Source organism: Sinocyclocheilus anshuiensis, unplaced genomic scaffold (assembly GCF_001515605.1).
Source record: "Sinocyclocheilus anshuiensis isolate Anshui unplaced genomic scaffold, SAMN03320099.WGS_v1.1 scaffold1486, whole genome shotgun sequence".
Lineage (NCBI taxonomy): Eukaryota > Metazoa > Chordata > Actinopteri > Cypriniformes > Cyprinidae > Sinocyclocheilus > Sinocyclocheilus anshuiensis.
The window spans coordinates 194,867-210,019 of record NW_015552651.1 but is presented as its reverse complement, the minus strand read 5'-3'; the positions used below and the strand labels follow the sequence as shown (position 1 = coordinate 210,019).

General features: G+C 39.5%; 1 protein-coding gene across 1 annotated transcript in view; it reads left to right on the top strand.

Moving 5' to 3' along the window:
• Positions 1–2,745: 2,745 nt before the first annotated feature.
• The window catches only part of LOC107667059 (peroxisome proliferator-activated receptor gamma coactivator-related protein 1-like), a 15,371-nt gene continuing 2,963 nt past the window's right edge, over positions 2,746–15,153 (top strand). The window contains exons 1-13 of the mRNA XM_016458647.1: positions 2,746–2,884; positions 4,895–5,032; positions 5,168–5,320; positions 5,444–5,509; positions 6,012–7,755; positions 7,835–7,888; positions 9,058–9,118; positions 9,390–9,469; positions 10,126–10,786; positions 10,891–11,094; positions 12,224–12,299; positions 12,392–12,513; positions 12,592–12,743. Coding sequence (XP_016314133.1) covers positions 2,804–2,884; positions 4,895–5,032; positions 5,168–5,320; positions 5,444–5,509; positions 6,012–7,755; positions 7,835–7,888; positions 9,058–9,118; positions 9,390–9,469; positions 10,126–10,786; positions 10,891–11,094; positions 12,224–12,299; positions 12,392–12,513; positions 12,592–12,743 — 3,592 coding nt within the window. The 5' untranslated portion in view covers positions 2,746–2,803. The remainder of the gene's footprint in view (positions 2,885–4,894; positions 5,033–5,167; positions 5,321–5,443; positions 5,510–6,011; positions 7,756–7,834; positions 7,889–9,057; positions 9,119–9,389; positions 9,470–10,125; positions 10,787–10,890; positions 11,095–12,223; positions 12,300–12,391; positions 12,514–12,591; positions 12,744–15,153) is intronic.

Genomic DNA, 15,153 nt, shown 5'->3' with positions numbered 1-15,153 from the left:
GCGTCACACACTGCGGCCTAGAGTGAGCGGAGGCCGGCTTGAGTGAGCAGAGGCAGACGGGCTTGAAAACGGCGTGGCCGGCTAGATTGAGCGGTGGCTGGCGGGCTTGTGGCAACAACATCTGACGACTCTGGGCTGGACTCCGCTTCGTCCACGGTGAAAGCCGATCTGGCGATCCACAGCGCAAAGTTGATGTATTTCCTCAGCGACCAGCACGGATCAGCTCCAGGCATGACGAAGCGGATATCGTCCTCTTTTGGAAGGCCAAACAAAGTAGTTTTGCTTTCACAACGAAACACACAGCGCCTTCACGGCATGGCGGCGGCGGCAACAACAATACTACAGCGAGAATAAAAGTACGCCTTCTTTCTTTGCGTGAACATTTGGGCGGCGTTATGCAAATCTTCCCACATTGTGACGTAGATATGTGGGGGCGTGTTAGAACGAGCCGTTTTAATTCATTTTAATAACTTAATTAATAACTAATTTAGGACTGTATTATTTAATGGTGCTCTCAGTTTTTCTTCTTTTAAACAGCTTTACACCTAAAAATCAATATGAATTTTGATCTTGATTTATCTCAGCAGCCTAATAAAAGCTGTTTTATTTTACACTGAAGTGAGTCGCCTCATGGGGGCCGACATATTGAGATCACATGATGAGCCGAATATTATACACTTTATTTCACTATAAACTATGGAAGTTTATTTCCACCACATAATAATAATAATAATAATAATAATAATAATAATAAAATATATATATATAATTTTAAATATGACAATTCAGACGTTTTGTTAAACTTACAATAAGACTATTCTTCTTAGAATTGCAAGTTTATATCTCGCAGTTGTGAGATTATATCTAACAACTGAATGTGGGTCTTTGAGAAGCAGCTTCACTTATGTTTACATAAAAACAGAATTGCTTAACATCAAAGTGCAATTAGGTATCATGTCCAATAGCACAACACTTTGAAGTTTAGACATTCTATTTCAACTCTACAGTACATTGGCACTGAAGCTGTTAAATTACCTCGAAGAGGTAGTGATATTAATACCTTACTTTTAAAACGTGAAGCATATTGGATTTACAACAGTCTTAACGAAGAGTTTGATATTCATCCTTTTCTCTAATTAAGACATTGATCTATTTGATTACATTAGCCTATATTTGATATTTTGATATATATTGATATTTTGTCTTGGTGTTGGTAATTTTTGAAAACTGTTGGTTTCTTGCAAGTAGGTATTCTTTGATTGATTTTTGATTTTATGAATTTTTTTTTTTGAGTCAGGTATTTCTTGATATATATATGGTTAGTGTTTTCAGTCAATCGTTGTTTTCACTTTTATGTTTATTGCCCTTATGTGATGTGATTTGTTGATTGCCCTTTTGTGTGTGTGTGTGTGTACACACACACACACACACACACACACACACGTGTGTGTGTGTGTGTGTGTGTGTGTGTGTGTGTGTGTGTGATCATGTGATTTAGGTTTGTGCTGTATATAAGGGCTGAGCTGTGTATTTGTTCATTGTCTGATGAAGAGCTTTTAGGCTCGAAACTTCACCTGTGGTGAGAACATAAATATTTTTCTACTTAACAGAAAAAAACACAATAATAATAATAATAATAATATTCTTCATTCTCTTAACCTTAAATAAATAAAGTGTTTACCTAATAGAACCGTGAAGTGACCTGTGGCCAAGTATGGTGACCCATCCAAGTGCACACACACACACACACCCGGAGCAGTGGGCGGTTCGGTGCCTTGCTCAAGGGTCTCACCTAGTATTGAGGGTGGAAGAGAGCGCTGCTGGTTATTTACTCCCTCCACCGCCTATTTCTGCCGGTGTCCGGACCTGAGACTCGAACCCGCAACCTTCGGGTTATAAGTCCGACTCTCTAACATTACATGACATGCATGTATCCAAAGTATATAAAATCATTGTATAGTATACTAACATAACTAACCAAACTGCTTCACAAAATCTGTTTGGAAGAGCTCACAATAACGCACACTGAGGACATCTGCTGGCCAGAGCTATGTCACTGCAAAAGTGAATTTTTCAGTGGTCAGTGGTCTGAAAAATACTCCGATCTAAATTTTTGCAGAATATGTAGCATATATTGCATTACAAGACAAACTTTATTAAAAACAACTAAATCTACAAACTATAATCTATGTATGTATCAATCTATATAATATTATAGGTTATAGTTCAGTTGTTTTAAGGAAGTGTGTCTTCTAATGCAATGTTTATGTTTTTTATTATTTATTTATTAAAAGTCTATGTATGGTTCTATATTTTATAGTCGTTATAAAATGGATACAGGAGGTTAATTGTGATCGGTCAAAGTATGCCAACATATTCTTTATACATGTTGCGTATATTTGAATGTATCTTTTATGTCTCTTTCTTCCCTATTTGATAACCCGCAGAAGCCATTTGACACTGGTTCAAAAGGTCCCATATTTTCCCAATATACTGAGTAAACATTGTGTTCAGAATAAAACATAACACATCAAATACACTGATTCAAACCACACTTCTTCAATTTCATTATACTGAACAAACGTTTATATATTAGAAGACGATAATTAACAAACAAGAAAAGAAAAAAACGTTGTGCTAAAAAATAAAAAAAAAGTTGTACTAAAGTTCCTTACCCCCTAATAACCAACGCTGGGTCCGATGACGCCTCCTGGGGGCGGGGCTAACGCGAATAGCACGTGGCTTGTCGCCGGCTGCTGCGCCTGCAGTTGATTCACGTTTTTCCACACAGTCGAGTTGTAAGATGGCGGCGCGATGGGGAACAGGCGAGGAGATGTTAAAAGCCTGTAATACTCAAATGTTCTCACCGGTGAATCTTGACGAGGTAAGAATGGCACATCTTGATACTTATATATTGCTGCACCAGAATTAAATTGTTGACATTTATCACTGTGTCAAATAGCCGAGGCAAATACGCGATGATGTGCAGTACTTTGTGACACGTGGATGGTGATGGTGATATAGCTTTTGCAGTTCTCTTAAAACACCTGTGAGTTTATTTTTTTTTTTTTAAATGGTCGCAGAAAAAGATACATTTATCACTTTCCAAGTGCTGTTAGATTTCTTGCGTATCCATACTGAAGTCGCATGTCAAGGAATGCACAAGTTTGGTCCTGTTAGATGATGTTGCCACTTGCCATGCTTCTGTATTCTTATGAAGTTAGAGACCAGTGATTCAACTACATATACATTTCTCTCTCTCTTAAAAAAAAAAAGTAGTTTTGCATTTTGTAAGCCATAAACGCATTGTTTTGGTTTTTAATATGGTGATGAATAATCTGTAACCAGGAATGGTTAGCTGTTTGCATGGGTCAGATCTAAAGAAGAAGGCTATTTTATTTAATGCATATGTATTTTGACATTATTTATTAGTGACTCCCTAATACAGATATTCCTTTATTGATCAGATATGGCTTGCTTGATTGTTACATGTTCGAGTGACTCACTTCCACGTGGTTCAGTCATTTTAAGAATGAAACTAGCGTTTGTATTCGTGCATGGTCGTACATTTTACCTTAAACATTTAACTCAGAAACTGTAGTTAATTATTTTAGTTCATTAGGCCTGATAAACTTAAAATTACAGATGACGATCGGTATTTCAACAGATGTCATTTGTCACTTATGTTATTTTTTCATGTTAGCATATTTACTTATAATTTCTGCTCTGTTTGGTTGCATTTATCATCATTTAATTTCGTATTTAGAATTGTCTTGACTGAGAATCAAAGTTAGCCCCATGTGGTTCATTGCGGTTTGCGTTGATTCGCTGTCCAGCACGTGTTGCAGGTATGAGTGGCTCAGTCGCGTTGGGCCGTGTGTGTTTACTGACAGACAGCAGCCTTTCGTTCAGCCTCTGTTTAAGGTTCTCAAACAAAAGTGGTTCATTATAATTAAACTGGCCTGATGAGATTTAATCTTGATCGCTTTTAAGAAAGTAACATGCAGGATTTGTGGTAGCAAGGCGTGTTTTGAACTGTGCCGGTGTTGTGCCGAATTCTGCACCCCTGCCAGATTATGCACCCCCTCGTTGAAGTCGCTACCTGATTGCCTAATCCTAACCCCACCCCTACTCCTAAACCCCTCCCCCACACCTACTCCTAAACCTACCAATACTAGGGGGTGCATAATCTGGCAGGGTGCAAATTTCGGCACTACACCTGTATTGGCTTTGCCCAGTAATGCACTGCGGCAGGATGACGTGATGTGCGCAACACGTGGTTGTAACTTCAAATGAACGCATTCATAAACTTTTAATACATTTAGCGTTTCTCGTATTTAACACTATTTCAGATTTAGGCCTGTGATGATTTGTTCGATTTTAAATGGCTCGTCTATGCCTGCCTTCAGGGCTTAGTGTTTTTGCTTTTCATGAGAAATATGAAAACGATTCTACAAAGAAAATTGAGTATCAACAACATTTCACACGAGTTCTGTTAATAAATGATTCAGTGAGCACCAAAGCTGACCATAACATCAGCTGCTGCAGGACAGGCCAGCAATTACAAGCCTCAAAGACAGAGCACATTGTTTGCAGTTGTGCAATGTCCTTTTTTAAATATAGGAACATGAAATTGTTTACAGCCTCACCTAATGGATACGCCGCCTTACAGTGGTTTATGGTTTCTGATGCATATGTAATTCTGAAAGTATTAATCTAAAATGTTAATACTAATCGAACATCAAAGTCTACATAAAATAAAAATGGTCAATTTTTAAAGTCCTGCTCTAAACATTTTTTTTTCTTGTTTGAAAAGTCGTTTCAATCAGATTTACATTGCAATAGAGAAGAAAAGACAGTCATAACTTTTAAACTGTTTTTCCTTCTCTTGCAGGTGGAGATGCTTCAGGAAAGCTTCAATGCCGGCTGTCTGGAGTATCCTGGCCTTAGCAATGGAGATGCTCTGGAGGCTTTACAAGGCTGCCTGGATCCTTCTATTTTGTCCATTTTTGAGGACAGCCCCACTAGAGGAGTAAATAAAGCCTTTTATAAACTGTCAACAGAAGACTTGTTTATTGCATGAATTGCTTTCAACGCAATGTTTTGATTGTTGAATGTCACTTGTTTTGATGTCACTCAGCAATGGCATTTGTTTCCTCTGTTTCAGGTTAAAAGTAATATTGATGAGGAAAGTGAAGCGACGCTGCTCACAGCTCTCACTGAAATACTTGACAATGTTGATGATGAAAACTTGTCCCCTTTTGACACTCTGCCGGATTCAGATCTGTTCTCAGGGCAGAAGGGTCAGGAACACTCACCGGTGAGTCTTCAGCTGCTCTTCACCCATCTAAGCATGTCAGGAATGCATTGGTGGTTTATTCTTTTCATTTTGTAGAACAGCTCAGTGAATTTTCAGATATCAATTTTCTTTTTTCCACTCTAGCTGAGAAAGTTCATCACACGGTCTCCTCCAGAGTCAATGATTGACACAAGACGGTTTCCTGGGAAGGTATTTAAGTTCTTAAATCTTTTTTCATCTATTTTTGGAATACAACAAAATATAATGTATCATTAGACTGAATTTTTAATTCAGTTTAGATGACAGCATGACAGGTTTTAACTAGGGCCACACAATTTGGAATATTATTTTTTATCAATATTATTAATGTCAATAATAATTATTTGATACTTATTAAAGAAAATAATTCTTTTGATTAATATTATCTATTGTAGTGTTTTACTGTAAAATAAAATAATTGAATATAAGAAAATGAGAGCAAAATACAATGCTGATATCTTGTATCTTGTAAATACAACCTTGTATTTTGGTGAAAAACTGCATGGGGAATTAAGAGTCTTTCATTGACAACAGCCAGCTTTTAAGCACTTCTCATTACAAGTTTGTGAAAATGGTTGCCACGTGTTGTTCCCACATGCATGAGCAGCCAAAACTTCCTTCAGTTCCTAACTTGATAGTCATAATGTAAGACATGTTATGTTTTGTTTTATAGAGTCTCCCACGAATGCAGAGATTATCCCAGCAGAACAGTGAAGGAGAAGAGGAGGAGGATGGAGACGCTACCCCTATAGCTAATATTGATTTGTCATCACTGGATGAATTTGATTGGTGCCTTCCTGTGTCCTTAGAGCAGGATGGAGAGAGTATGCATGTTACTATCTGTGATTTAGTAAAGCACATGCACCCTTACTGCATGACATTATGTGTGGAAGGAGAAGAGGGACAAGATCATCTTCTGCCTGAGAGGGGCCTTGTGCTAGAAGTGGTTGATCAAGGAGAGCATGGAGAGCCCATCCTGGCAATCCCAGATCTGAGCATCCCTCTTTCTCACACATACTCTGCAGAAGGTGAACAAAGAGTACCGGAGAATACCATAGACAAGCCAGAACCAAAGCCTGAAGATAGTGCTGAAAAAGTCCCAGCTCCTTCTGAAGTATCTTTCGTGGAGGAGGAGAAAGAGGTTGTCAAGGTATGTAAAGGGAAAAAGAAATGTAAACTTCTTGAAGCCCCTCTGGTTGAACAGAGAGTTTTGAGAAGCTCAAGAGTTAAAGAGGTGCCACAGAAGAAATGCCAGGAAGAACAAAAAAAGAAAAGGGTGACTTTCTCACCTGTGCTCTCATCGGCAGAGCTCGGAAAACCTAAACTTGATTGTCCAACAGACTTGATGACTCTTAAACCGCAGGTTGAGAAAGAGCATATCACAACCCCTCAAGCTGAAGCAGAAATCACTGACTCGCAGCCAGAGAACAAACCTCTTGAAAAGTCTGTGGAGCAAAAACCACCCTCAAAATTAGAGCCTGTTAGCGAACAGCCTGCTGCTTGTCAGCCTAATGAAACTAAGCCCAAACCTCTCAGTTTACAGCAGTACCGTCTCCTCCGCCAGCAAAAGAAACCAGATCCGGTGGACAAAACGGAGGATTACAGCACTAAATGGCCCAAGTTGCCCGAACCGCCCAAGGAGCTTCCCCCAATACCCTGCCTGCCAGACCCTAACCTCAGAGATCCACGTAAAACCATGCATACTCCTGTTAAAAAAGACCTTGCACCTGAAATCATGCCCGCATGGCACCCGAGAGGCCCCGCTGCTCCCCCAACGCCTGAAGCCTTGCTCACCCCGCCGGCTTCACTGATGGCTTTCTCTAAGAAACCTGCAACTTCTAAACCAACCGCTCCACCTTCTGATACATCTAAAAGTTCACCCCAATCAGTCCACCCCTCACCCCGGAAACTACCTGCTCCCATCGGCGTGCCACAAAACACTATTAATACTGAGACCTCTGCCCCCATCAGACATGTGGCTGAGGTGCCTCCTGAAAGGACAGTTTCACTTCCAGTGTCTACTACATCTGGAGGCTCTCAAGGTCATAAGGAATGTTTACATGGGAGCCCCAATGCTGCTCCATCCAAAATTCCTCAGATGATCACTACACAAGTTCAGAACTCAAACTCCAGCCCTCATAAACCTAGTGCTGCTGTGCCTGCAAAAAGAGAGACCGAGCAGGTTGTTTTGGCCCCTGTGTCTGATCAAGCCAAAAACACACTGCCAACTAATTCTAAAAAGCTGACCTCACGGTCACAGCCTCATATTGCACCAATAGCCACTCAGCCGTTTTTCTCGGCTCAAGTTCAGGCCAGAGTTGTTGAACTGGCAGAGCAGATGAGGATGGCTTCCTCTGAGATCCCCAAACTGAAGAACACCACAGTTGAGCTGATTGAGTCCTTCACAAGTGAAATTGGTGAGCATTTTTCATGTGTGGTTAGGTAATCATTTCTGTGGATTGTTTTATAATAAACTTTTTTCTTTTTTTTTTTAAGGTATTGAAGCTTCTGATTTTACAAGCCTCCTGGAGCAGTTTGAGGAGTCTCACTGTAAGTGATATCTCTGAGTTCTTTTTCTTACTCTGAAAATATTTGTTTACCAATGAGGGTTGTTAAAATCATGCTATAAGTCAAGCAGACTATGTGAAGGATGTTAATGCTGAGCACGGCAGAGATTTATTTGGAAACGAGTGCCCTCTTAGTGAACACATACACTCATACTGCCATCTTTAGAATGCAGACCATTCGTTTGTAAGCAACTAAGCCACACTAACATTTTGAGCTTGGAAAAATTTGGCATTCCTGAGATGAACATTTGTCCATTTTGCCAGGTCAAGCACAAATTACAGAGAACAAATAGAGTTCACAATTAAACATGACTCAGTGTTTAGATTAAACTTAATTTATCTTGAAGTAATAATAGTCTTGGTTCAAATGAGGTAAAGGTGTGCTTCCTTTTCCTAGTGGAATTCTGTGTTGAACCTGAATGGCTATTGTTTTATCATTTTACAAACAACTGCACAAGTCACATAGAACTATATCATTACAAAAACTGACGGTGTACCCATTAAAGGGGTCATATGATGCGATTTCAATTTTTCCTTTCTCTTTGAAGTGTTACAAGCTCTTGGTGCATAAAAATCTGTAAAGTTGCAAAGACTAAAGTCTCGAATCCAAAGAGATTCTTTATAAAAGTTAAGAGTCAACCACGCCTTCCTAAAACGGCTCGTAAATGCAGACATGGTTTTATGTTTACGCGACGCGATGCAACGCAACGCGTGAAAAGACGGTATACCGGTTTCACACATACTCCCGCCTGTTTCACACATACTCCGTCTGCAGTGTGTGTGCGTTGCGGTTTTTTTTACGCACCCATTTTAACGGATTAGAGCTTTCACACTGCATGCGGTTGCGGTCCGTCAGTGCGTTCCAGGTGTGAACCTTAAACTGCATAAACACATTTCATTACACCAAATACACAAAATAATGTTCTTTTTAGCAACATCATATGACCCCTTTAAACGAGCCTTTATCTTTAGTCAGCTGTTTCTCAGCTGTTGAGTGGGCAAATGCAGTGCATTTTTGTAGAGTATCAATACATTCTGCTGCTTGTGGCCGAGTTCTGCTAAATGCTGAACAATCTGATTGTTTCAGTTATTTTAAGGGTCCCATCTTACCCTCCTGTATTTGGTCATTCACAACGCTACTTTTTCTTTCAGCCAAAGAAGAGCAGAGTGTACCGGAGGTCTGTGGTAGAGCAGCTGCTGTAGGAAACTCCAGGTGAGTATCATGAGGCGGAGTGATGGAGTTACCCTACAGCCCTTGCGCTGCTCTTGCACCAAACTCAATGTTTGCGTGTGTGGCCCTAGGCCACTTTTCACCAAGACCTACCAAAACAAATGAAGTCCCTCATCATGGCTTCAGAATGTGAAAGTGGATGGAGACTAACATAAGCATAGCTTGTGTTAGTCTGAGCGATGTTTCAACAACATCAGTAATTCAGTGCTTTTGACGTTGTTGCCACTGCTGATTGTATTTATTTATATTTTAGCTTTGAATTCAGTTATGAGCAGCACATGGAGACTAAGGCCGTGGAGAAAACCAGCAACCATGACCTGGGAAGCGCTGCAGGTAAGGTGTCTTTATTGTGTGCATTGGCTTGTTTTTTGCTTGTATAAAATTTTTATTTTGTTCTACAAAACTATATGGTACTTTTTTGATAAAATATCACTCAAACATACATTGCATCTTGGCATCTGTAATATTTTTTAAATGTTTTTGAAAATCCTCTTATGCTAACTGAGGCAGCAGTCATTTAATCAAAAAAAATATATCTTATGTTATCTTATAATGTATATTATATTAACTTTTCTTTGAAAATATTTTCAAAGACATTCCTCCAGTCTTCGGTGTCACACAATCTTTCAGAAAAAAATTGTAATATGCTGAGTTGGTGTTCAAAAAAATTTTTTTTTTAATAACTGTTCAAAACAGTAGTGCTGCTTAATATTTTTGTGGAAACCATGATACATTTTACTTTTGAGGATTATTTAATGAATAGATAGTTCAAAAGAACAGCATTTATTTTGCTCTCCCCAGACGTTTGAATGGTAGTGTACATATAGCTGGTTCATTTAAAATAAATGGCACATGGTTTGACTTATTATATAATGCAAACAAATTCATACATTTAAATCAAATCAATTTTGGGGCCACTGTATATTTTTTTAAGCCTTTATCATTTCTTTGAATAAAAGTAAACTCCATTCAACTGACTTTTCCCATAGGCCTTACACCTCCTGCCACACCCCCACACCAGATGTGGAAGCCTATTGTGCCAGTTTCACTTCTGGGGAAAACCAAGAAGTCAGAGGTCCTTAAACCAACTCCTAACAAGGCCATTCAGATAGAGGCGAGACCACTACCTTCAAATAAGCTGCGCAGCAAGCCTCAGACCCCTATTATTACTGGACAGACTCAGCCTTTCTCCCTTGACCACGACTACTGCCTCCCCCCAAAAGAACCCAGTCAAAATGAAGTTGGCAGTCGGTGGAATGTCAAACAACAGCCTAGCATTGTTATCAAGACTGTTGAGCTGCCGCCCAACAAGCTAGCCCATAACACCAAAGCTACATCAACTCCTTCAGTTACAGAAGGAACCCAGAGAAATCTCAGCCTCAGTCAACCTTCTGCAGATAGGAGTTGTACATTAAATAGCTCTAACTTGGTAACTCCGGATGCCTCTCCAAACAGGCCTGACTCTGAAAGCTCTGTACTGGATGAAGCGAAATGCAACCAGCAGAAATCTGTAAACTACTCAGAACATTCCTTCAGACGGTACCAGCAGGACAGAGGCCGTTCAAAACGAAGATACAGAGCCCAATCCTCTAGTAGCTTAGAATCCAGCTCCGAGTCTTCCTCCAGATCACGTTCACCACCTCGGAAAAGGTCAGCTTTGATGTGGTTATACACATTTATAATAATTATAAAGGAATGTTGAAAGCACATCAATCTAGAGGATGTTGGCAAATGTGTATTTTTACATTTTACAGATACAGGTCACGTCACTCAAGCTGCAGATCCAGTTCATCATCTCAGTCTGGTTCCCGATCCAGCTCAAGGTCATTTTCCCCACCTCAGCGGCGATGGTATTCATATTCAAGTTCACGCTCTGGATCCTGGAGCCGCAGCCGCTCTCGATCCAGATCCCGCTCCTCTGATTCTCTCGGACATCGGCGTTGGAAAAGTCATAGAAGGTGAGTTTGTGTTCATTTCGTAGAGATGCTGTTATAGTTTTTAATGTTTTGTATTCATTTTTATTTTCCATTTTCTTTTTAATTTTAAAGTTTTAATAGATCTGTTGCTCATTTTTAGTTTTTTTTTTACATTTATTTTAGTTAAAGCTGCAGTCCGTAACTTTTTTTGGTTAAAAATTATCTAAAATCAATATTTGAGCAAGTACATAACCAGCCAGTGTTCAAAACTATCGCCTTACTTTAGCCCGATTCACAACGGTTAGCTTATAATAATGTTTTCTAATTTGAGTGGTACGGGTAGGTTTTCGCGGGAAATTCGAGCATGGCACTGCGTCATTATGTCACTTATGTAAACATGAAGTTGTCCCGGCTACTAGGCTACCGCATGTGAGGATCCTGCAGGTGGCCGATAGTTAGCCTTTTCTCACAGCAGCTATAATAATTAAATGTCAAAAAATAATTTTGATGGTGGATTGTAATCCAGAAAGGATTATATGAAACACTTGTGAATGAAATTAAATTATATTCCAGTTTTAAATGAGCTTCTGATTACAGATAGCCTGGGATTACACAAGATTTGTACTTTAAAGACAACCAGTTCGAAGGGAGCATAGTTTGCTTTTTGGGTTAAAAGAATTTCTTGGTATGAAATTCGAATGGTATGACAATTAGAAATTAGACTGTACAGAACGTGGCAGACTTGTTACTTACTTGTTCAGATGACAATATCCGGTGAAAATTCTTATTTGGGTCATATTCCGAGACGTACGCTAGAATCTGTGATTGCTAAGTATAGGATTCACACCGGTGCGGTGACTGACTGCCACACACACATACTCCTCAAAACATTAGATTCATCCGCGCTGGAGCCTTGCCAGAGTACAACCCATGCAAGGAAGATAATTCCGCAAATACACCAAATACACAAAATAATGTTCTTTTTAGCAGCATCATATGACCCCTTTAAAACTAAATTAAAATGAGAACTGTTACTTTTGCAACTTGCTGAAATAGTTTACTTTTTTTTTTTTTTTAGATATTGTGTATTTTATTTCAAGTAACAAAGGTTTTTTGTGGTTATGTTTTAGTTAACTATAATAACCCTGATATGTTTTGACTTAATTTTTAGCCCTAATCAGAGGGCTGGTTACCGGCATTCGCAAAATTGCAACGAGGATGCAAAAAGATGCAAAGAGAGAGCCATTGTAAGTATTTTAATCGAAGAAAGATGTCTTTTTGATTTTTCTCATAGGCACCTTGGTGATTGCTAACGTATAAATTGAAATGTGTTATGTAGGAGGAGCGGAGAGTTGTTTATGTTGGACAAATTTGTGGAAGCATGACTCGTAAAGAGCTGAAGGAACGCTTCTCATTCTTCGGAGAGATTGAGGAGTGCACTGTGCACTTTAGAGAAAATGGGTATGGCTACTTTAAATTTTATTTATTTGGTATATTGCTTGCACTAAAAAAGAATATTGCTAACACATGTTATTTCAGGGACAACTACAGCTTTGTTACATACTACAATAAGAAGGATGCATTTGATGCTATTGAGAATGGAAGCAAGCTGAGGGAGCAGAATGAGCTTCCATTTGACCTGTGCTTTGGAGGCAGGAGGCAGTTCTGCAAGACCAGTTATGCTGATCTTGGTGAGCTTAGCATCATGTTTTGCTTTTTTCAATCAATTTAAAGTAGTAATGCACTGGTAAACATTGTTTACTGAAGCATAAACTGAAATAAAATGTTCATTTACCTGGAACAGAAAAAAATTGGATATTTATATTTGCATCTAAACTCTTCACAGTGGGGAAAATTATTTATTTGATCCCCTGCTGATTTTGTAAGTTTGCCCACTTACAAAGAAACGAAGGGTCTGTAATTTTTATGGTAGGTTTATTTTAACGTATAGAGACAGAATACCAACCAAAAAAATCCAGAAAAAAAAACACATTATAAAAGTTAGAAATTGATTTGCATTTCAGTGAGCGAAATAAGTATTTGATCCCCAAGCAAAACATGACTTAGTACTTGGTGCAGAAACCCTTGTTGGCAAGCACAGAGGTAAGACGTCTTTTGTAGTTGGTCAGCAGGTTTGCACATGAAGACATGAAATGTGTGTTGGCAGTGTGTGTACACAACCACCCTAAAATGATAATCCACCCAGTGGTTTTTTGTTAATCTACTAAAATCTTTACCCCTTTCTCAAATCGAGTGGATCTCAGATGCCTGTCTGTTTGACGTCACACAGACAGGCCCCTCCCACGATAGTTTGATTGACAGTAGCGTTTCAGCACAGACTGGACTGGCGTCTTACCTCAGACCCGCCCTGAGTGAGCTGTCATCAGTCCACCATTGTTTCACCGCCGGAGCAGATGCAGACAAGAATGACTCCTAAGCGATTGAGGTGTTCTGTTGTTGGATGTAATAATGAACATAGCAGTCGTCATTTACTCCCGACATCTGAGCTGCTGAAGACGCAGTGGATTATGTTTGTTTCTGAAGGGAATGCTCCCCCGATCTATAAATGCGTCTATGTTCGCGCAAATCATTCATGATCCAGCCACACCTACAGAAGAAGTGAGTATAAGGTTTTTTTTTTAATGAATCTTTGCAAATTGCCATAATGAACATAGCAGTCGTCATTTACTCCCGACATCTGAGCCGCTAAAGACACAGTGGATTACGTTTGTTTTTGAAGGGAATGTACCCCCAATCTACCTAAATGCGTCTATGCTCGCGCGAATCATTTGTGATCCAGCTTCCAGCCAGGTTTTTTAATGAATCTTTGCAAATCGCCTTTCCTAATAATGTGCTAATTAGCAAGTTTCACGATGAATAAAGTAAACCGTCTCTCTGAGAGTGGCTCGGAAGAGAGGGGCTGGGTCAGCAGAGCTCATTAACATTTAAAGGAAAATGCTACAAATCTGCATGCTCTGAAAAGAGCTGTTTTTGAAAATGTAAAAAAGGTGTTTTTTACACTACCATTGAGATAATTTTAACCAAACTATGTTACAGACTTTTCATTAAGGCCCTAAAGAATCTTATCAACTTGTGGAAAATGGGCATCCTATGACCCCTTTAAGGTTTCTTGGCTGTCATTTGGCAACTCGAAGTTTCAGCTCCCTCCACAGATTTTCTGTAGGATTGAGGTCTGGAGACTGGCTAGGCCACTCCATGACCTTAATGTGCTTCTTCTTGAGCCACTCCTTTGTTGCCTTGGGATCATTGTCATGCTGGAAGACCCATCTTCAGTGTTCTGGCTAAGAGAAGGAGGTTCTCGTTCAGGATTTTACAGTACATGTCCTTTCCATTTGCCCCTCAATGCGGTGAAGTCCTCCTGTACCCTTAGCAGAAAAACAGCCCCAAAGCATAATGTTTCCACCTCCGTGCTTGACTGTAGGGATGGTGTTCTTGGGGTTAGTGTTGTTTTTGGCGGCCTGTTTTAATTTTAGTTTTAGTCTAGTCTTTGTGTGAAGCTGTCATTTTAGTTTTTATTAGTTTTAGTCACGTTCATACTCTTTTTAGTCTAGTCAAGTTTTAGTCAACTAAAAGTCTGAGCATTTTAGTCAGAATTATCCATAACTATTTTCGTCTAGTTTTAGTCGACGAAAACTGATGACATTTAGTCTAGTTTTAGTCAATGAAAATTGTATTTTAGTCTCTTTTTAGAAGTGCAATTCTATTTAACCCGTGTAGTTCGGGGCTGATCCCTCACCTTTCTCATGATCATCCTTACCCCATGAGGCGAGATCTTGCACGGAGCTCCAGACCGAGGCCGGTTGATGGTTATTTTGTATTTCTTCCATTTCCAAATAATCACACCGACAGTTGTCTCCTCCTCACCAAGCTTCTTGCTGATGGTCTTGTAACCCATTCAAGCCTTGTGCAGATCTACAATCTTGTCTCTGAAATCGTTTGACAGCTCTTTGGTCTTGCCCATGGTGGTGGGAGAGGTTGGAATGGAAGATACAGATTGTGTATACAGATGTCTTATACACCTAACGAGCTGACATTAGGAGTAACTTCTTAAAGTGGCAGGACTAATCTGTGTTCCACATG